General features: G+C 43.8%; 1 protein-coding gene across 3 annotated transcripts in view; it reads left to right on the top strand.

Annotated features, from left to right (window-relative positions):
• Ralgapa2 (Ral GTPase activating protein catalytic subunit alpha 2) overlaps positions 1-23,906 on the top strand; it is a 294,943-nt gene that overhangs the window by 236,545 nt on the left and 34,492 nt on the right. For all 3 annotated transcript variants that reach the window (XM_052183817.1, XM_052183819.1, XM_052183816.1), the window contains exon 39: positions 23,363-23,484. In XM_052183817.1, the coding sequence (XP_052039777.1) occupies positions 23,363-23,484 (122 nt within the window). The remainder of the gene's footprint in view (positions 1-23,362; positions 23,485-23,906) is intronic.

Here is a 23,906-nt window from a genome sequence, read left to right as displayed (position 1 = left end):
GCACACCTCTATAATCCCAGCAGGTGAGAGGTGGAAGTAGGAGGACCAGAAGTTCAAGGTTATTTTCACCTTCATGGTAAACTCATGCCTAGCCTGAGACATGAGACCCTGTCACAAACAAACAAACAAACAAACAAACAAATGGTGGAGGGAGGAGGAAAGCAGATAAGAATTGTAAAACTAAAGACTGGGGAAGGAGGCAGACACTGTCTTCTTGCATCCTTCTATGGAATTTGTAGAACAGACTACAACCAAAGCTGAAGCACAGTCTTAGGTCATTGATGCAAAGCAGGAATCCCCAGGCTCTATTAATGTAACCCTCTATCTAAGGAAAAGACTGTCCCATGTATCCCCTTATAGGTGCTCACAGAGATGACTTCATGCTGACAAATTGGAGGACAGTTAGAGAATGGGCTTTGGTACTTCCTTTCATTTTGGAATACATAGAATTGCTAGATGAAGGTCATGTTTATGATTCTCTGTGGCTGTTTCCAATCATACCAATGGGCCATGACTACAAACACCTACTCCCTGTCCTCCCCAGAGGGCAGTTCCTGAGAGCTCAGGGTGCCTTTGTGGAGATTTCCTGGAAGCCCCTTGGTGGCAGGTATTGATCAAGGTTTTCCTTTAGAGCTGTTAGCCCATCCCTGTGTTTCTGGTTATTCTGGGGGTTATGCCTCCATAAATGTTGTTTTTGTCCATAATACAAAGTATTGGAAATCCTGCTTCTGCGAGGAGGACTTTGAAATAATTAGCCAGTGAAATCCATCTTTACCTGGGAGGCTAGTGAATCCTTAAATCTGCCATTGGCCCAGACAGCTGCCATGTCTGAGGCTGGGCAGCGCCTTATTTACCAGTTCACGGAAAAAAAGAAAAAGGACATAAATCACCTTGATTTTCTTGTAATGAAAAATTATGATTGGAGAAAATTATCGATGCTTTAAATGTAACTTTTATTAAAACATTAAAATGTGCAAACAAATATGATCAAAATTGACCTATGCCAGACACCAGAGAGCCCAGTGTGAGTGGAATTCAGACTGTGACAGAAGGGTTACCAACGCAAAACTTAGCCAAACCATGGCAAGCAGGGTGCTCAAAAATAGAATTCAGCCTTAGTGTCATTTCTAAATGTAAATTTGAATGAAGGTCATCGTTCCTGAGAAGTTATTGCATGTCCCCACTCCAACGTAGATCCTGGCCCATGTGGAAGTGGCATGGACTAACTCAGCCCAATAATTTACTTTATTATCAAAATAGAAACCACAGGGATTATTCACATTAGTCTGAGAATCATCCCTGCAGCAGCTCAGGTTAGTTGTTACTCCCTGGGGTGGAGCCAAGAAATGCCCAGCCATCTCTTCATGGGGGTCGGGGCACTGACCTTCCACAGTGTTCCTGGAACACAGGGCACAGTCTTCTCCCATGACATTAGGGTCTGCTGCTTCTTCCCAAACTCTTCCATTTTTATTTCAATTAACTGTGTGTGTGTGTGTGTGTGTGTGTGTGTGTGTGTGTGTGTGTGTGTGTGAGAGAGAGAGAGAGAGAGAGAGAGATGAAGAGATGTTTCAGTATATATCTATAATACATACTGATCAGTCAGGGCAGTTAGCATTCATCTCCCTTTCATTTCTGTATGTTTCCCTTCCTTTCCTCCTCCTCCATCTTCCCTCTGCCTTCCCCTGTTCCTCTTTCTCTGCCTCTCCACCTTTTCCTTACCCCTTTTCTCCTTCTCCAAGTCCCCTTGTCTGCCTTAATTTCAGAACCTTCTTTGAAATCTTACCTCATAAAAAGAAAGAAAATTACCTCTCTTTACTGTAAGATGTATCTTTTTTTAAAAAATAGGATTCTCACAATATTCAACTGAATTATAATTTTTCTAGAATTATTTTGGGATTTTCTAAATGATTTTTACTTATTTTTAAGTTAAACCTTCATAATAGGGAAATGGAGGGAGAGAAAAATCTTAATTTTTTGCTGTACCACTGTTACTTTTTAACAGTATCTTCCTATAGCTAGAAACATTGACATCCACTTAACAGTCTATGGTGCTGTTGGCTTTCTATGCAGAACATGAAGGCAGTATAAAATGTTACTGACCATCACTCCTGTTAAAGGGAAGGGGCAGGTGCTTCTCAGCAGGAGTGATTTTGGCATTAAGGAAATGGACTCTAAACTAGGCAGTGGTGGCACATGCCTTTAATCTTTAATCCTAGCACTTGGAAGGCAGAGGAAGGTGGGTTTCTGAATTTGAGGCCAGCCTGATCTACAGAGTGAGTTCCAGGACAGCCAGAGCTACACAGAGAAACCCTGTCTCAAAAACAAAAACAAAAAACAAGCAAACAAAAAAAGGAAATGGACTCTAGCCTGGTAGTAATGGTGCATGCTTTTAATCGCATTACTCACAAGGCTGAGGTAAGCAGATTTCTTGAGTTCAAGGCCAGCCTGCTCTACAGAGCAAAATTCAGGACAGCCAGGGCTATACAGAGAAACCTTGACTTGAAACATCAAAAAAGAAAGAGGAAGAGCGGGGAGAGGGACAGGGAGAAAGAGGAGAAGGGAAGAAAAAAAGGAAAGAAGGAAGGAAGAAAGAGGGGACTCTGCTCCCAAATTCAGATCTATAGAGCTTCTTTCAAAGGAATTGCTTGATTTTTGTCAGGTTTTCTTTTAAAGATCATTTATTGTCAATGTAACACAAAATAGAGTTATCTGGAAAGAGAGAACCTCAGTTAAGGAATTGCCTCTATCAGACTGGCCGGTGGCTGATTGATGGAGGAGGGCTCCGCCACCTGTGGGCAGTGTCATCCCCTGGGCAGGTGGGCCTGGGCTGTGTGAGAAAGCTGGCTGAGTATGAGAGAGAGAGTAAACCAAGCAGTATTCCTCAATGGTCTCTGCTTTGGTTCTTGCCTTGAGTTCCTGCTCTGATGGCATATGACCAGGAAGTATAAGCTGAAATGAACACTTCTTTGCAGTTGCTTTTGGTCATGGTATTCATCACAGCGGCAGAAAACTAAGACAGTATTCTTTGTATGCTGCTTCTTAGGTCTGCTTATCATTAAAAACCATGCATAAAATCCCGTTTAAGGGTTAAGTCCATCTTACTGTTCTACTGCTGAGTGGAGTGGGGCCCTGCCTTGTGGCCATCAGGTCAGATTGTTATTACCATCACTGACAGGTCTCCACAACAGTCTAGCCTGTTTATTTTGAAACAAGAATCTGAGGCAGCATCTTTCCATGTTTGATTGGCTAATAAAGCCTATATGCCAAGCAGACCAGGGCAGCCCCAAAGGTAAGATTCCAGAGCTGGGTAGACATTGTCCTGTGACCTTCATGCTCAGCATACATTGGTCAGATCCTTCCCCGCTCTGCTGCCCTAATTGTAGACTTTAAGTGTTACAGGCTCCTCTGTCTTCAGGTACATCCTTACATACATACCTGGGATAGTCAGCACTCAAGATGGAACTCCTCAAATGAGAGAACCAAGTGATGGGCAGGGTGTACATAGGTCAAGTGTCTGCAGATTACATGCTATAACTGATTCTAAGCACTGACAGTTTTATATTAAAATAAGCCCCAGTCAGGAAGTTGTATTTACCTTTAAAGAACTCTAACACATGTCTTGCTGCCTATCTCTGGTGCGTGCCTTCCCAACCTGAGCCCTATAAAGAGAGTGGGCATTGTTTTACCAAGCCCAACTATACAATGGCACCGTGTGGAAGTTACATTGACCGACCTTGACACTAAGCAGGGATTCAAAGTGACTAGGTCTAGAAAGGATTAATTTTACCTTGTGGGAAATGGGGGCAAGGAACCATGGTCCCTTTCAGAAGTGGGAATGGTTGTGTTAGATAGCCCTCCCTCCCCAGGGCTCAGTTTGTGTTGTGCCCAGTACTAAGTGTTCCATATAAGTATCACATGTCACCATCTAGACTTGAGGAAATCCTGTCCTACAGAAGGCTCTGATGTCCTGAGCTGTGCCCAGAGAGTAGACAATACTAGTCTTGGACCTTGAGTTGTGCAACCATCAAGATGCATTTGTAAGAAAAGTCACAAGGTTAAACCAGACTAGCAGCCTGGCTAGAAGGAGAAAGCTGAGTCCCAGGGTGAGGTTGCACTAACTCGCTGAAACAAGGAGAAACAAGCGGCAGCAGCTACTTGAGAGGGACCTGGGGATGCAAGAAGAGAGGAGAGCTCAGGAGCCATCGCAGACACCATTCCACAGTCCTACCTCCCAGACCAATGCACTTTCACAAGAGTCACCATGTAGTTACCTCAAGCCTGAGCCATCTCTTCACTGAAGGGCATTTTCCTGTCCTACACACAAGGCATTTGTTCTGCATCCTTATTTAAGGAATGAGTGTGGACCCTCCAAATCACAGCACTGGGCCTCTGTGATTTTATAAGCCTTCTCTTTATAGACCTTGTTAATTGATCAAAGGGTTAATAGTATTAAAAAGAATGTACCTTTAAGAAAAATGTGGATATTAATGCCTTTCTTTAATCTATAATAATGACTGGTTTTAGTCAGAATGCTTTAAATGCAGCTATTGTAAAATCTCTGCCCTTGTATCAGTGGTTAAGTACCTTGGTCCATTGATACAGCTTTCAAAAGTTCAAAGGCTATGCTAGCATATCTTTGTCTCCTCCTCTTTTAACTGCAAAGGAAAAGGTGTCCTTGTATCAAGCCTTAACATTTATCTGAAAAATAAAATTGGGTTCAGTTTGTGCATAGGTTTTCAGAGAGATTAAAGTGGGCATCACACAGTTTTCCCTGTGAAAGGCTGCCTTTGATGTGCCTTCTGTCTATTCATACAGAAGTGTCAGCCATTGTTTTTGAGCCATAGAAGAGTGTCCGCTTTGTCACGGGCACATTCGACAGCCTTTGTGTTGGAGCCTTGTTCAAGGTGGATCTTATCATTCAGAGACAATGTTACTGGAAACGTGCATTGTGACCAGACACCAGCCTGCCTGGGAAGATAAATGGCAAGAAAAAGCCCAAGCGTTTATCAGAGATGATCAGGAAGCAAGCTAGGAGCAAGCCTTTCTGAGTGTCCGATTGTAGGTTGCACTCTAAGTACTTCACCCACCAGGAACAGTAATTCCAGGGTGGTGGCTTTGCTGTGACACTGGGTTCTAGTTTGCTTTTGATGTCTCAAGTCAGAGAAACTCGGTGAGGTGATTATGCTCAAGACCACAAAGCAGGGTGTACACTCAGATCTTGAATCAGATTAGGGTGAGGGAGAACAGTGTAACCAAGTTCATGAACTCTGAGAGCATGCTCAGGAATGGTCTGCAGGCTAGCTTAAAAATCTGAACTCTCAGACCATGCAAGGGGCTAAATGTCTGCAAAACGTCCCCCTTCTTGCAAAAAGAGGAGACAAAGAAAAAGCGTGACTTGCCCAAGGCCTCCAAGACACCAACTAGGAGTAGTACATCCCACAGGTTCACACTCCCAGCCCTGCTCCCGCCTCCCAGCTGCTGTGTTGTGCCACTGCTAAGCCTAAAAACCCCTCTTCCAGACTCCTTTGCATTTGCATATCAACTGAGGTTCGCCTTTCTTTCTAGATTTATTCAATCTTTTTCATCACCCAAAAAAAAAAAAAAAAAAGCAAGATCTTTTCTCCCTTAAATGAAAGGGAAATCCAATAGAATTTTCCCATTGTCTTCTCTTCTTTGTGATAGCTAATATGTCCTTCGGGTGATTTAACTTTAGGGGAGAAAAAACTCTCGGGGGTTTTTATCTGCATCCTGTTCTAAACTTATCTCCTGGTCTTGGGGATGTTGAATGCTTACCCAACAAATATGAGTTCCTGTATATAGCACTGTGGTAAAAAATTAATTAAGTCAACTAAGACTCAGTTCCTAAGGCAATAGTATTTAAGTGGCTTTGTTCTACCCTGTACTTGTTTCTCTGCAGTTCCTCTTACAGCTTTCCCAGAGCAGTCTAGCTGGGCAACCATGGATCTGAGACAGCAGCCCACTCTTCTAAACACGGGCACATACCACATCCCAAGAGTGGAGAGCCTTCCTCCTATACCCACTCTCTGATACTTGGGGAGAGCAGAAAGGAGGGAAACCTTTCAGTTCGTGACTTTCCTGCCCCTGTAATCTCTGCTGTTGGATCACAGATAACAGCTCTCCAGAAGCATAGAGGCAGGGAGACACATTCTAGCTGTCCATCAGATTCAGTTACCACCAGGTCTCCACAGGGCCACTGTGTACCTAAGCACTGGTAATAGTCCTGGCTTGGAGATTAACGACTGACCAGCACACTGTCTTCCTTTTTTTGTGGGAAAAAGCTTCTCAGATGAAACAGCCCCCAAAAGCATCTATGCAAATTAAAAGTCCTCCTGCAATAGAAAATTGGGAGGTGAATTCTGAGTCAAAGTACAATTTCCTTTCCCTGCCACTCCATTACAGCGTGCCTTCATTTGTTTTCCATTTGCGAGTGAGTGTCAGCCTGTATTAAAACGAAGGCAAAGCCACACAGACCTATTCCAAAGAAACATTTGGCCACCAAATGAAAAATAGAGCCAGGATCCGTGTATAAATTATTCAGAAATTCGGTAAATAAACATGCAAACTTCTAGCTGGGGCTCTCGCTATTGCATTATTCAGTCCAATAAGGAGAATTTAATTTAAGGGATATTCAGCAACATTGTTCAGCTATCAACAAAAGGCATACTGTCTTTTATGAATAACTGATTTTCTCGGGGCATTCTGAGGAAAGTGGGTCCTCGTTAACCCTAGAATGGCTAGCTAATGTAATTGAAGCGCGACCACCTGGCAGCGAGGTTGCCCGTCAGCTGCCAAGGAAGGCCGGGGCCGGGAGTACCAGGTGCTCAGCTCTCGCCGTCTGATTGTTACAGTGGGATAAACAGCGTGATTGCACAGTATGGCCGGGGGCGAGGTTCCAAGACTGCTGCCAACCGGAGAGCGCGCTTTCTTCCCTGGTCTTTGACAAGGGGGGGAGCAAAAGTGCTCCTATTCAGAGCAGGTAGGGCTGACAAAGCCGAAATGCTGTCTGCTGCAATTAGGACAGAAAAATGAGACCGGCCCAAGCATGAAGCAGAGGCGAGCCTTGAGTACCTGTTTCTGTTACACCACAAAGCCGGGGCCTTTTTAGTACAGGCTGGGAAGTTTAAGCATAAAAATTTAAAAGAAATTCAAGCAAAGGAACCTAACTGCCGAGTGGCCCATGTTTTTTATGGCGCATTGGCTTTATTATTTCAAAGCACAATGCTGAGTCCGCACAGTGTGATAAACTTTATTTAGGCCTGACTTCCATGGCAACCCAAATTCCCTGGTTCTTTGATTATACTTAATAAAATCCGGGGCCAGGTCATCTCTCTCTGTCTTGCTTTATAAAGACTTACGAGTATCTATATTTAACAAACAAGAAGATTTCTCTTGCTCTGTGGCATTGTTTATTTTTAGTAATTTTTTAAGCACCACTACCCATGTAATACATAAAAGAAAAATAGTATTATTCAGCTTTTTTTTAAAAAATTAATTAAGAAATAGGCATTTTGACCTTTCCAAGGGGTTTAGACTGTGAAATGGTTTGCTATGCTCCTGCTAGTGGAAGAGGAAGGAGCACTTCCCCCAAACAGCAAGGGGAAAAGGCTGTCTTGTAACACGTTGATTTATTTCATTTGCTAAACACAGGAACTATGAAATGCTTCATCCCCAGCAACACATTAAATATGTGCAGAAGTAAAACTGCACCTCAAGAGTGCCCTGGACTTTGTCCTTGTGGTGTGTACATTTCAGTAGGCTGAGAGGAGAAAAACAAATGGTAGAAAGATCCCTTTATGAAATTAAATTACCTGTTTTGTGTTGCTTTGAAGCCGTGTGTGTAGCTCTTGGTTCAGATGACTATTTCTCCCTGCCGCTTTCCCATTGGTTCATCCCTCCAGTCTCCCCGGCCCAGCCCAGCCCGGGGTCAGAATCTGTCGCTGAGAATAGAAATGAGGAAAGCGGTTCCAGCTGGCTCTGCAGCCTCTCACATGGTACCTAGCTGTAAAAAGATACAGGGTTGCTTATTTTATTAGAACCTGTGGACTGTTTCTCAACCTGTTATCAGATGGCAGTGGGGCCACTTAGTGATAAGTTGAGAGAGCAACTTGAGGCAAGAGGGCAAGTTCCCTTACCTCAGTTTCCATGTCTGAGAAAGGGGCCTGCAAAGGCGATGATACATGCCTCACCAGTGTGACCCTTCCCTCCCACCTGCTAATGGCTGCTTAGGAGGCACATATCTGAAGACGAAAAGGAACAGTTTCCTGCAAGGTTGTTCCTGAAGGATTTCTGTCCCCAGTCCCTTTTATATTGAGTACTCTGTAAAGACAAAGTACATGTGTATAAATTTTGTTGTTGAAATTTTAATAGACTTTTATTCTCTTATTTTGAAATTACTTTTTCTCTCTTTTATTCACATCTTTCAGGGAACTCTGCCTTGACCTTCATGAAACTGTAAACAGGCTCAAAATCCCCCTCCTCACAGTGGACAGGGGTCTGTACCCAGCCTCTCCGGACTGTCCCCTCAGCAGTCAGATATGGCTGGAGTCAAGGTTGTGATGTGAGGAAAAGAGGCAGAATTCCACAATTAGGCTGTGTGTCACACTGTGATCAGTGGCCACCCCCCCACCCCACCCCCCATGAGGCTGCGGAGTTAGGGTCATTCTTAAGCATCTAGCAAACACTAACAGAACGGAGTACTCAGCCTCCTTGGTGCCAAGGGCCTTCCGCCCTTCTCAGAATGTTTGTAAGTGTGGAAAATAAAGCACATAGTGTTATGAAGGAAATCAGCTATAGTGGAATGCTTTTTATGTTAAGAATACGTTTTTTAATTAAGATAGAATTCTATCCTTCCCCCCCCCCCTTCCTTTTCCTTCCTCCAGCTCTTCTCAGGTGCCATTCCCCTGCTCCTGCCATGGCCCCACTCTCAAACTGACAGCCTCTTTTTCTTTGATTAGTGTGTGTGTGTGTGTGTGTGTGTGTGTGCATAACTGTAGGCACATAATGAATGCTGGGAAAGGGAGAACTCGCCTGAGCTAGGATGAGCTCCTGTATTGGTCGTCCAATATGGTGTTCGCCCTGAAATCATGTCTACATAAACAACAAAATGGACTCTGCAGCTTGTATTTATGTCTGTGGAATTTTTTTATATCAAACACACCTGCACATATATAACAGTGAAGTTATATACTGCTCCTATAATTGTGAGGCTTTAGTACGAATTAGTGTTTTGAATCATGGGCAACAACATCATGTACTATGAAAGGGTCTGTGATTTCCATGAATGTTGCCACTGTGGTTTGATGTCCATATTTATAATGGAAGGACATGTATTATTTCAGAGGCTATACTGAAAGCAAAGCTGTACATTTGACCACCCAAGTTCATAGGCCCCTCAAAGTCCCATCATCAGCCACCTAAGAGACCTCTGGGCTGCAGGAACCTGGACTGTGACCTGCCTTCTGAGGGATTCCCACAACCCACTGAGTCAGAACAGAGGACTAGGGACGCAGTGGGTGAGTAAGAGAAACCATCAGTCAAAGCCTTCTGCAAGATGCAGAGGCCCACATACCAAGAAGGAGGGACAGGACAAAATGCCTTGGCCCAGATGGTAGCACACGGTCCTCACTGCCGGGCTCTGCATTGGTGTGTTGTATGGTAAACAGAGAGCCTCAGCTCTAAGGTCCTTGTAGCCATTTCCTTCACCCCCCAAACAACACCCAGACATGTAACAGGCACTTCACTCCCCATTCTCCATGTGCACATCCCTGACTAGATGCGGTAGAGTGTACATTAAGTGAAATAAATAAGCAAGAGCTTGCTTTCAATACACTGCAGATATTGATTTGTGAACATTTGCAGTTATGTCCACCTAAAAATATTTCAGCTTCATAAGTCAGCTTATTTGTATAGAAAAACACTGTTAAAAATCAACTTTTGTGTGCAAATATTCCATGCTTGACTGCAGAAAGATTAGCATTATCACAGAGCCCAAGGATGTGGTGATTGCTAACTTTTGACCTTTTCACCAGTTACTTAATCTATGGTGATCGCCTGGCTTGTGGCACCATGCAGCTAATTATAATCACCAAAGGAGAGTCCTGGTAGTCACTTATCAACAAGTACAATGAGACAATCACATTCAGAGACCCATCTCTGCAGAAAATTGACCCAGGTATTATGTTCTGTAGTGGTTCCCTCATCACAGAAAGTAGCTGTTCTGCTGGATCCTGACAGGGAGAAGCTCTGATCCTTCCTGCTCAAAGGCGTTTCTTTTCACAGCCCCTAGGGGTTCTTTTGCCGCATATAAAAAATAATAACAATAAAGATGTATATTTTCCTAGCTAGATTCAATATTCACCAGCACATGTGGAGGGGTGTATGTGATTTTAATAACCTTGTATTATTAATCACAAATCAAAAGATAGGAAACCCATTTATCATTCCTATTAAGTCTGTGCAAGAAAAGTTAGCAGAAATAGCTCATTAATTCTACAGTCTTCACTTGAATTTCAAAGAGGAAGCACCAGAAACACAAGCATGCTGTAGGAAGCTCTGTGTAGCCAGAGGCTCCTGTGGGCTCGCTATCCCCCACCTGCTCTTGCTCTGCTCTTCCTGACACAGTAGCATGCCTTTACTTCAAGAATCTCAGACACAAAATAATGCTTATCTTATTTACTCATTTACTTTTGAACCTTGTCATATAGCCAAGCCGGCCTCAGATTTTTGATCCCTCCTATTTTTAGTTTTTCTTTTAACTGACAAATCGTAACCCTGTGTAATTATGAGGTTAGTGTGAAGTTAATCGAGGTAGTTAACATACCTATTACCATTCATGCTTTCTTGTTGCTTATGAGAACATTTTTTTAAAATCTGCTCCTTGGGGAATTTTGAAACATATATTATTCTTAACTTGTAGCCACGTTTAAAATTTTTTTCACCCTTCTATCTCAAGAATAACTATATAGTAAACTATATGTAAAATTATTTAAATTATGGAATGAGGTGCACCATTAGGCTTTCATTGCCTCTTCTCTATTTGTTGAAATTAGCCCCTGTGGCTAAGAGCCTGTCCTCCTGGAGGCAACTCCTTAAGCTGTTTCTAGGGCTTTCTGTGTACATCCTTATGTTCTTGCTCTCCAGCTCGGTGCCTAGTTGCCAGACCTATCTTCCTGTTTGGCCTGTGTAGAGTCCATTCAGTCTCAGAACCCTGCTCTACATGTCCCCTCCCACACCAAGTGCTGTAGCCAGCTCCCTTCTCTCAGTACCTGGCCTGTTTGTCAGCACAGCAAGGTAACCTATATCAGCTACAGGCTGAGAGGAGGTAGAGCCTGTGAGTGACATGTCTTTATGTTCTCCATGAACTCACATCTTATCACCCTTGAATGAGGAATCATTCACATGGTCTTCTTGACCCCCAGGGTCCACATAGCTGTGTTCTAGACTGAGTATTCCCAGTAACCTGCATATGGGATGTCTAAGGAAAACAATGAGAACCATTTGTGTTGTCTGCATAGCTGTGGAGAAGTCTGGAGAAACACAAAGGGAATTCCCAAAGTACCATTTCTAAGTTTCATCAGAGGTGGGTGTGGACAGTTAGAAACATTAGTCTAAAATGTGAGTCACCAACAGTTTAGAATCTGCCAGAGGGGGGACTCAGGCTTCTATAGCTAAAATTGCGTCTTGTCCCTCGCTCTTGTGTTCTGTTTTTAGATGACAAAACATTTGCACTGTAATCTTTCTTACCCATTAAGAGGAAGTTCTGGTGCCTGAAACAAGAAATTGATGTGACTCTTCCCATCAAGGGAAGATCTTCCTCCTCTTGTTAGGGATGCTGATTCTGGCCCAAACCTGGCCTCCTAGCCTCTGCCGAGTTGTTTTCCTGTTCAGTTCTGCCAATTAACCCTGAGTGCCACAAAGCTCAACAACCATTGCAGCTTCTCAGCCCTCCTCTAGGTCCTGATTTCTACTGTAGCCAACTATGTGCTGATTGTTCAGTGGGGCAAGGGGGGGGGGGGCGCTGCTTCTAAATCATAACCTAGTGAGGTGGCTATGCCCTGTGGCCATGATACCACACATAGAAGCAGGTGTTTGCTTGGGTCTGGAATCTGGCTTTGATGCCGACCATGCCCTTTGCAATGACATATGGATTCTCAACCAGAATTTTTAATTCATCTGCTCAGACACATTACACAAATGATTGTACCCTCCTCAATATATTTTAATGACACCAAGTGGTGCCCCGTTACTCTAGAAGACAGCCATTCCTAATGCCAGTCCATTCCTAATAGCACCCAGCATTTCGGTGTGGCTCAGAGGCCGAGTGGCTCTCACAGGAGAAAACTGTGCTGTTCTCCAATGATACAGGCATTGGGACTTAATAACCCGTATCTGATGGTTCCAAATCATTTTCACTGAAGAGGTCTACCAAAATAATCAATTAATAAAACTGTAGAATTCTCCCCTAGTTTTCTTCAAAATGTGACCAGAAATAAGCAAGCAAATTTATCTTTAATGAGTATATTAAATCACTTAAACATTGTTGCATGAAGGAGAGCATTGAATTAATGTAGCTTATTACTGTGAATGCTGGTTTCTCCTAACAGTCATGCAGATAATAATGCAGCCAGGAGGTGAGCATTTATGCCAGATTAGCTATAAAAATTGCCAATTTACTTTGTGCTACTTTGGTTCTAGAGATGGTGGAGATGGAGCTGCCTACTCTCAACCCCTTGTCAGCATCAAACATCACAATTGGAGAGTTAACTTACCTTTGCACACTGCATATTTCCAAACTTAAAACAAAATTGAAAGATAAAACTGGAACAGCACAATGGAAAGGAAGAGACCAGCCCATGGCCCCAGGCCATCCATCCATCCATCCATCCATCCACCCATGCCTCTGTCTATTGAACTTGCCTAGGCTTAAGAGTTTGGGCTCTTATCTCTATTCATGGGGTGTGTTCAGGATTGTTTGGGCTCTAATTTTGTCTTTTCTGTAGTTTGAGGTTTTCAGAACTGTTCAATAGGTTCATGGCTACAAAAGTAGTAGAACACTGTACCAACACTATAATTTCATTTTATAAATATTGTACCTTGTATTTCTTCTCTGTGAGATGTCACCCTGTATAGAACTCAGCATAATTATAAGGTAATCTTTCTAGAATGCCCCAGCGTACTTCAATCCTTGGTGTGAAAGTTGGGGCTTTTAAGAGCCAACACTGAGAGGAGGACTCGGGAGCAAGGAAATGCTCTCCTCACTTCTTGGGGGGGAGGGAGTAGGGGACATACAGGAACCGTGGATGTCTGTGTGTGTGTGCAGGCACAATAATTTGAAGAATGGAAGAATAAGGAGGGAGGAGATGTGTATGGGATGAGTCACCAGGGTAGGTGCATGTCTGGCTTCCTCGCCTGGAGACTTGGGATATAGTCCTGCTTTCCATGTGAACTGCGGGGAACATGTCCATCTCTGTTTACGTGAGTGCAGAAAGGCTCCAAACGGTATTTTGCTCATCTAGGCCATGTCTCCTGCCATTAATATAAAACTGCTGATTTAATGGAACGGCTTTTGATCTATCAAGAAAAGACAAACCTAATTCAATTTGGCTATTTTTCTAAGAGTAAGTGTCTTAATCTGCAAGAGAATGATTTGATTATAATTTAAAGTAATAATATTGCAGTCACAGTTTTAGTCACGAAGATGATATCAAATGACTCTACGAGGCATAAGTGGAAAGTCCCAGAGAACAGTAAGAACTGGATCTTCAGTGTCCAGGCCGTTTCTGTTATACTTTCAGAGTATATGTTTGTTGGGACGGATGAGACTTTGGAGCAAGAATTTGGCATACAAAATGTAAAAACAGACAACCTTCATCAAAGTGCAAAATAGACTAAACCCAGAATATAATGGCATAGAAACCTGAGATGTAAACAGCTGTCTTTTTTATCTAATGCATCCTTGAAGTACATGACATCAGTAGACAATGTCTTTTCGACCTTGTTCTCACTGGGACGGGCTCATTTCTGTATTACCCTCTGGATTATGGAGGAAAAAGTTAAAATGTTCAGGTGCTCAGAAGCCACTACTTCTGAGGGGAGGGGAGACGCTGAGCAAGTGTGTGGGCCACACCTGCTGACACCATCTTCCAAGTACAAAGGACAAAGAACAACTCAACAACCTCCTTACCTCCCTCTACTGCCCACCATAAGCCAGGTCTACTTAGAGTTTACTCCGGAAATCTCTTTCTTGTACCTGACAACCTGTGGGGTCACTGGAGCGCAGGGCAGGGGTACCAACCAGGCCTAGGGTCTACCAAGATGATGAAACATGGACGAGCCAGGCAGGAGGGCTCTAAGGAAGAAGAGAGTTAGAGAGAACAGGGTTACATGATTTCGTCCTGTGGAAGGCCTGGTGTGCTGCCCTGCTACAGCAGTCCCCACTCCCCAGGGAGAACCACGTGGCCTTGTGCCATGCCTAGTCTAACATTGAAACACAGGTCGCTGCTTCATTCTGCATTTGTTTCTTCTCTGAGTGGGAGAGCTGAGAGAAGGAGAGTGATCTCCGCTGTTCCTCCGTCTTATAAACGGCTGTGTGGACCTGGCCCTCTGTCCACGGGATTTTACACATAAAGGAGTATTCTGAACTCAAGAGGCAGGCCGTGACTGCGAACTGGGCGAGAAGGGCAAGCTGCAGGCTGCATCTTCAAAGTCTGGGACAAAACACCTTCAGCCTCCTCCACGAAAAGATCCTGAGCGTACGTGCTCCAGGAGGGGATGGCATGGTTAGGAAGGAGATAGAACCTACCAAACACACTTGGACAGACCAGCCCCAGATCACTCCAGCTGGTACTGGTACATACAACACCCATGACTGATACAACAACAGCTGAGGTATGCCTACCAGGGCCTCGCTGGTGCTCAGAATATAGCATGGCTCATGCCACAGAAAGTAGACTCTTTTTCTTTAGGGTGGACTGCTGCAGTGCACTCTGAAAATGGAGTTGCCTTCAGAGAAGGCTGTGACCTGGTGGTAGAGAGTACAGGCCTCATGTATAGCACCCTTGGGTTCCATCCTCTGCACAGAAGGGGGAAAGGAAGAAGGGGAAGGAGAAAGAAGCTAAGGGGAGGAGGAATCCTGTATACTGTCTGTCTCCAGAATACTCCATCAACTATATCTGAGCTGGACTCTGCCTCATACTTTCTTTCTAGAATCCCTTTAGTACTAAGAGAGAATGGCCCTTCTTCAGCACCAAGCAGAAGTGTCACATTAAAGCACAACCACCATATAAAGTCTTCAGCCCAGTGAACTTCACTTGAGGATTGGGAAATATGTGGTGTCTCCTCCAGGAGTCACCAGGAAAACATCCACCCCACTCACAATATTCATTCTTCAGGTCATGCTCTGTTTAAAAGAACTCCCTGCACAGCCTGCAGCCAAGCTCAGCATTGAGTCTGTTGTAAAATCAACACCATTTCAGCAGCCTCTGGGAATCTTTGTGATCAAGCTCAAGAGCAAAGCATCAGTGTTCTGCCAGGGAAGCTGTGATGTGGGTTAGTGGTAGTCTTTGCCTGGCATGTGTGAGACCTGGGTTTCATCCTCAGTGTCCACTCTGCTTCAGAATTCCTATCGAAGTATTTGAGCCGCTTACTTACACTTCCTGGTCATTCCCCCTGGCCCCCCACAAACAGTGGATCAAATGCCAAAGATGTAAAGGAAGAGCTTTTCCCTTCCAGCTTCTGCAAACTACCTTCCCAACAAGATGAAATGTCACCCCACCCTCCTCTGGCATGTTGGTCTTGTCCAGGGCAAATGTTTGACAAGCCAGCCATGCCCACAGTACAGTAGCTGGTCCTAGGGCTACAGGTGAAGATGTACTCTGTACTCTGCCGTGGTGTTCAGTTCTCCCTGCCCAGTGTGGCTCCTGCCTTGGAGAACATTTTGCACACATTCTATTTTGGATAGCATCAGTTCCTTTAATATCAAGTGACAGCCGTTTTGCTGCTTTGAAACACCAAGGACCTCTGTGATAATAGAATTTCCCCAGATTTCCAGCTGGGGTTTCACGGCTTCAATGGTACTGTCTTGCTATGGAAAGTCTGTGGTGCATTTTGGTTTCAGGTACATATCAGCAGCTCTGTTTATCAGTCAGGTGTTAGGGCACCCCTACACACTGCCAGTCCTCTAACCACTGGGTCATCTCTCCAGCCTCCACCTTTATTATTTTTAAGTGTATAGAAGGAAGAAAAAAATGAAAGCTCAGATTTTGTAAAACATTACCAAAAAAAAAAAAAAAAGAAGAAGAAGAAGCCATTTCCTTAAAGTTGCTTTCAGAAATGATGTCAAGAAAATCGTTGGAGAACTTATGATCATGACAATGATTTCTGTAGAGTCTTAGGGTCAGTCATAAGCATCAGCTCAAATTCACTCTACAGCCCAGGCTGGCCTTGAACTTCAGCCTCCTACCTCAGCCTCCTGTGTGCATCAGACAAGTGCCACTACATCTAGTGCTTATTTTATTCTTAGAATCAACCTAGATATAAACTAATTTGTAGACTAAATGAAAATAACTTTTAGTCTTCAATATAATATCAGAGTACTTGTCCAATAATTATTAAATAGTTCACTTCAATTACATTGTACTAGATAATACTTAGAGTGTATTTTATTTAATAATTTTTCAATTAGCTAAAATTCCACTTGTATTCCTATTTAATCATCTCCTCTTTTAGGTTTTGCCATAAACTGGACTCAAGGCATTTTCAGATGCTGTACATTTCTAATTGTCTTCATCTTAGTCAACACTTGATGAATATGAAATGTCAACAGACGAGTCCCAGTGGTCACTGCTGTGATTACAGTCTAAAGTACATGTTTAGCTTCTACCATAGATCTTTGGGATGAGTGGAGCCTATGAAAGGGAAACCATCCAAATGACATTGATGCCTTCCTCCCAGAAATTAAGCCATTGGCAGGAACACCCAGAACTCTCAGACATCAATCGTTCTGATCCCCTACTTCTCCAGTGGGTGTCATCAGCTAAGTACCCGGTTGAGTCGTTTCTCACCCAATTTTCTCAAGAACTGAAATTTGCAGAATGACTAATTTTCTTGTCAGTTATACTTTTACTGCAGTGAGACTTTGATTGATGGTTCTTGGGCATTTTCTCACGTGTTGGTGGTAATGTGCTCCAGGAGAGGACAGAAATGGGAAAGGCATATTAAAAATGTGTTCTTCACCCGCCAGGCCCCAGGGAAGAACAGAGCTGACCACTTCTTGTGGATCAAATCCATGGCATCCTTGGAGTGCCTCAGATCCTGAGAGGAAACCTTCGATTCCTTTGCCGCTGGCCTGGGGATATGAGAGCAGACCTCCTCCAAAAGTCTAATTTAATAGTCCAGGAAAATCTGCTTTCCCCCATTTCCATTTGTTCTTATCATTTCCTCAGAATTACTCTTAAACTTAGTTATATGGGTGTTTTCTTCTTTTTGAGCAATCATGGACGAACCCCTCCAGGAGTGTATCATTAGGGCTGGAGACCTAATCTAATATCTCATACCTCCATGTGTTCCATTTCCTCTCCCAGAGCATCCACTTCTTGCAATTGCATTATTCAGTCAAGTCATGTCACCAGGCTGTGACATTTACATTGAATGATTCATGTATTTGCAATCTTAAATAGTCCTAACATTGAAATTTGCATTCTACTGAAAGACAAACAGACTCTCTGTGGAAAGGACGTATGGCTTTAGAGTCTAATTGCATCTGCTCCCATGCTGGTCATTTTGGAATTTAATCTGTTTATTTAACGTGAAGCCTGGCTACCTGAACCCACCTGTGGTGTATCCTGCCTGATGGCAGGTACCTACACGTGTCAAGGATCGATCAGAGGTGCATCAGATCAGAGCCTCTGATTCCAACTGGGACCCTCTATCAGGCTGTTCTATCCTAACTCCTCCCACTTTTTCTGCCTTTTCACCTTCTTGCAAATGTATATATGCCACATGCCCCCAAAATGTATCAGCTACTCTCTCAGATGTGCAAAGAATAAGCATAGTTTGGAGTGTTTTATACTAGCCCAGTAAACCTTGTGTAGAAGACTTAGAAGTAGCAACTGTGATATAGGGATGAATGCAGTCATATCAGAATCACTGAAAGCTATGAGTAAGTTCTCCTGGGTTCTCCAGGTGGGCACTGACAAGTGTCCCACTGATATACACACAAAGAAGAGGAAGTCATGTGTCCATACAAGCAAGAGTGCAAACATTCTCCTGGCATCTAAAGAAAGAACAGAATTTCCCAGAGCCCCAGAGGGGAAGGGAGTACAGCTCTGTTGTTTGGGGATATGGCCTTCTAGAACTAGTAAGAGAGTAAATCTGTAAGCCCTTGACATTGTGCTCCTTCTCAGCAACCCCAGAATGCTAACTAACTTGGGAGCGAGCTGTGCGATGGGTGGTGATGACCCTTGATAGACTGAGGGGACCAGACAGTTTCAGCACTGGAACAGGTGCCAGAATTCTTCACGGGAGCATGTGGCATCTCTCTGGCAGTTCTGATTCATGACTTCCTCTGCTTTGCAGATGGCTATTAGCAAGTTAGAAGCCAGGTAGCCGTGGAGACAGCTAGCTTTGGGCTTGTTTATGTCACTAATAAGTTCCTGCAAATGTTATGCAACTTCAGGATAGGGACATGAACTGACTAGTGTGGCGCACAGGCCCCAATATCAGGAGGCAGTCTTCCCCTCAGGCCAGTGTGAATACCATGTCCCAGATCTGGAGAATGTAGAGAAGGGCTGAGCAACACAGGTTCCAAATGTTTAAGAGAATTGTAACCTACACAGGACAGATGATCAAAACGCTAAACAGTCAACCATCACAGAACCTGAGGTAGGAGAGAAGAGGCAGAAGGAAATGGGAGAAGAAAGAGGAGGATTAAAATGCAGGGATAGTGTCTTCTGTATTTCATGCAGTCAGGATGCTCTCTGTGTACCTAAGTTCACATTGCAGGCTAGTTTTTGTACCCATATACATTTAAGTTGGGTGGTTTGTCCTCCTTGGGGGTTTAGCTCCCAACCTTGCATGCAATCCTGAACTTAACCCATGTATTCTGGAATCCATGACCTTCTCAGAAACAGTGAAAGTTAGAAAAATCTAGATTCTCATCCCAGTTCTAGTGTAGGAGTAACTGTGATACCAGAAAGCACTTGATGGTTTTGTGATAACATTTTCCAATCACCAATGTAGTTTGGTGGCCACAGAGTCTAACCAGAGGCTCTCTCTCCCAGCTCACCATTGTGAAGTTCCTTAAACAGAACCTGTGAGCCCACACTAGAGTGGCCAGAGCAGGCCATCCATACTTTCCTGCCTCTTTTACATAGGATCCTGGGCAGAGAGCTCCCAGGGAGGATTCCATTATTCCACCCATTTTACCTCTGTGACCAGTGAAGCTGCAAGTTGGAGCAGCTTATTGCTTCTCCCATCTTGTGAGGAAAAGTGCCCGAACTGAAACCTAGGCCTTTCACCAGAAGCAAGCCCCCTCCTTATCATCATGTTGCTGCTGTTCTAAAGTATCAAATAAAAATCAGACTCAAGTTGGAAGTCTGGGTTTGAATTCCCAGCAGAATCTGCTAGGTTATCTGTTGATTAGAACCATTGGAGACACTTGTGTGACCTGTATGCAAAAATGTAGGAGTAGTTTGCTAAGGAAGTTCAAATACAGCTAGGCATTGCAGCTCCTATCTGTAGTCCCAAGCTGTTGTTAAGTAGAGGCAGGAGGATGGCATATTCCAGGCCAACTGGGCTATACAGTAAGAGCCCACTGAGAGGGTAAGGAATGACAAATACTAGATGAGTTTCTGCTTAGTAATTTGAAAGTCCTCTGAGTCGAGTGATCAAGGAACAACCTGCTCCTTTGAAAGTATTTATATCATATTAATGAGGTAGTCATTCAGAATAGAATTCAAAGTTTTGTATGTATGGGGTGCTTTCAGGAGAGGAGAGAGCAGTATCTAGTCTTAAAATGGGTGTCAGATTTATTGCTTAGTGCCTTGCAGCCACCTGCATGTGCTAGAGGAGGGTCCTACAGTCCTTTGGATATATACCAATATAATTTTTTTTTCCTTTATTTGAAGCTCTGTGGCAGCATTGCTCCCATTTACCTTTGCTCATAGTTTCAATACATTTAGTTAAGATCCTTGGGGTAAAGTATTGTGAAAACATGAGGACCTCAGTTCAGATCCCTGGTGCCCACCTAAAAGCTGAGCTCAGCAGCATGAGACTGTAATCCCAGTGTGTTATGGGGGCAGAGATACTAACAGACCTGAGGGCTCACTGACCAGCCAGTCTGCTCAAAGCAGCAAGTTTTATGTCTCAAAAAATTAAACCAGGGCTATAGTTTTATTTATGTGTTCTTGTCTGCTCAAAGCACTATTTGAAGCTAGGATAATATTTGCTTTCTCTTTGTCGTGGTATTTAACATGCACTGGCTTGGACCCAAGTGAATGGCATTTGATGTCTCTTAGTCTTGCCTAGCACACCATGGATATTTGTCTCAATGACAACACAGATGTTTAATGCTAGTTAGCACTGCTGCAAGACCAGTGGAGAACGGGTGTGGCATGTAACAGTCTAGAGCTTGCATGGCAATCCTTCTGTGAAGGATCATTTTCTTCTTTGGCATCCAATTCTGGAAGCAATTTTGGTTCTCTCTTTGTCTATAGAGACAAGAGTCAGACCATAAATATTCACAGAGTGGGAGAATCCCAAAACTTGATGCCTGCGTCCTGTGATTGCAGTGCAGTGCTGGACTTCCTCCTAAGAGTCCAGACCTCTCAGTGATGACAGGACCGCCCCCTTGGCATTTGGATGGTGTCATCCAGGATGAGGATGATGGACAGCCACCTGGGATCTATGTGCACCAGTCCTTCTGTGGGTTTGATTGTGAGTTTGATTAAGAAGGCTCCTTTCCAGAGAAGTCTTCCATGGAGAATCTAGCAAAGGGCATACACACTTCAGTGCCATTGGTCACCATTGTCCCCAGCTCTGTATGGGGATGTGTTAGACGCAGCAGGACAATACTAGGCAGAGTGTGACAAGTCTTTAGAGGGCCGTGGTTGCTCTTAACCCAGGCCCACAAACAGACTGTACTGAAGGGGACGGAGTGGGGGGTGGGGGGAGCCATGAATTGAGCGTTGACAGTGGGCCACAGCAGTCTGAAGGCTCAGGTGGTTGTCAACCATAAGTTTAGCTCAGCTCTTTGAGTAATTTGTCACGCCTGGCTCAGCTCCTGCTGGGCCAGCACGTGCCAGCTTAGTGTCAGAGGGCCTGTTCGCCAGACGGCCACTCAGGCCTAACATCCTGCTGTTCCCCGGACCAGTGGCTTGCTGGGGCCATACACGGAGGGCCGCTCTGTGGTGACAGCCAAGTGCTGTACAGAATGAGCATGCTCATAATGAGACGTGAATGGCATTAGTGGGTCCCTCTAGAATTGGGCCTGAGCAGGCGCCTCTCGCTGAGGAAGTTTGGCAGCCTGTTCATTAAGGCAAGTCACCAGGAGTTCAGCCTGCAGCCCAGGAGCCAGCTCTAGATCACGCTGCCCAGGCCTGGGGCTGTTGTGACCATCCATAGGAAAAAAAATCATATATCTTCAGAGGGGCCACTTTTGAAAAAGCTTCCAGTGCATATTCTCCATTTTTTCTAAGAGTTTCTAAGGGAAATTCTAGCATAAAGCATATCCCAATATTCCTTTCTACATTCATGCCTGCACCAGATCCTGTATCTGCAGTTTGGCTTGGTAACTATTGAACATTTGAAATATACAGATCGGGGCAAAGAAGCATAGCTGTTCCTTTTGCTCATCAGTTAATGAACATTTAAATCGTGATGGTCACATGGCTCCCGGTGAGTCAGCACTGCTCCAGAGAGCCTCAGGTCTCCTCGTGTGTGGCTCCATCATCCCTGAAGATATGAAGGAGTTGGGAGAGAGAACCTGCATCACAAAATCAGTGTCAAGACTTCTCCAAAAGAAAATAGAGAAGCATCTCCAGTTTAAAACAAGCTCTAGAGGAACTACTTGGAAGGGCATAATCATTCCCAGCCTATCTCCGAAAGCTTGTTTTAAGATACAACGAATGCTAGTGAGACATACAGAATCATGTCTCTTCTTTGCAGCCCAAGATACAAATCCAAGGGGAATCTACATTCCCTGGGTTTTGTGTTCATGAAGAAATTGCACAATTTTCAAAATAATCAAAACACGTCCTTTAACTTTTGCATCAATAATGAGGAAGGGAAGATGAGACATCATGCTGGCTTCCCCGGTGCTAATTCCTAAAGTTATATGTGCAGCGCCTCCATTCTTGTCAGATCCTTCTGACAGTTCTGTTATTGGAAGTGCATGATTCACCTTCAGAGGAAGCAGAAGCCTCACACAAAGGGGAAGATTTGCTTTCTGCCCTGTGAAAGGCTGCCACACGCAGGGGTCCTATTAAGACAGCTGGAAAGTTGCTTCAGCGTGTTACGCTTGTAAGTTTTATTGGTGACTGGTTTTTGATTACACATTTGAATGTTGTGTGTTCCAGACTGCAGCTTTAATGAGCAGGCAATGGTTTCTTTCTTTTTATTGTTTTGCAGTTGCACTGTACACCACTTGCTACAGCCTTTCTCCACCTCCATTTTTATTTCCTAATGCTCGCTACTTACCCTGTTCAGAGGCTCTGCTGCCCTTGCAGAATATAACTCCTGGCCTCCTCCTCCCAATAAGTTATGTTTTCTTACCTTTGTTAAAAGTGCTCACTACCATATCACCAGCTCTTACTTGAAGTGTCAGTTCCTTGTCTCCTTAGACTGAGATGAGAATTCTTGTTACCTAGATCTGGAGTGAAGAGGAAGACTATCACGCCATACCATTCCAATGTTGGTATACTCAGCCACCTCTCTTCTGGCTTAAGTCAGCCTTCGAGATAGTATAATAATCAGCGCTTTGCTATAATCCTGTAACATTATATATATAACATTATATATGTATATGTATATATATACACATATACATATGTGTGTGTGTTTATGTGTGTGTGTGTATGTGTGTGTGTGTGTGTTTGTGCGAGTGTGTATAGTGATGTTACTGCTGGATGTAAATGAAGCCTGAAAGAAGAAAGCTAGGTCTTAAAACTAGCATCTCACTATTATGTGTGACGAATATTTAACTTTAACTTTCTAGCAAAATGCTTAAGAGTTGCCAAGATGTTTTCCACACAGAACAGGAAGCTGAGTAACAGCATTTAAAACAAATCACCCGCTGCTCTGCATGCCATTTTGCACGTGTGTTTGTCTCCTTAACTAATTACTGCAGCTACGAAGAGCGAGCTCTGTATCTGGAAGCAATAATTCAAAACCACCGGGAAGTCATGACATTTGAGGATTTTGCTGCTCAAGTCTTTTCTCCCTCTCCCAGCTACTCTCTCAGTGGAACGGGTGAGTATCTACATTATTTTCCTCCCTCCCGCTTAAGATGCATTTGAGTAGCAGATGTACACCTGTTTTTCACAGATAAATGCTTGTAAATTTAAGAAGAACATTCTCCCTCTGAATCAACTAATGAATTTCAAAAGGAATGATGACATTCATTTTAATTTGTTTTGTATCCGAGCTGTTCGCTGTGTTCCTTTCTTCTGCTATCCTGTTAACCCTCGAATCTAGCAAGGTTAATGAACTTTTTCTCAATAATGTGCTCGGGTTCATTCAGGAGTGTGAGTTTCTTGCTGAGCTGGGAATATGTTGTTTAAAAGCGATGCCCAAATCACTGCATACTTATCAGAAAAGAGTTCCTCACAGTTGAAGCCGTTGCTTCTAATGCTAAATGGGGATTATGCTGCTGAGATACTAGGGTCAGGGAT

The sequence above is a fragment of the Apodemus sylvaticus genome, chromosome 5 (assembly GCF_947179515.1).
Source record: "Apodemus sylvaticus chromosome 5, mApoSyl1.1, whole genome shotgun sequence".
Taxonomy (NCBI): Eukaryota; Metazoa; Chordata; class Mammalia; order Rodentia; family Muridae; genus Apodemus; species Apodemus sylvaticus.
The sequence above is the reverse complement of the archived record's forward strand: the minus strand, read 5'-3'. Positions and strand labels throughout refer to the sequence as shown.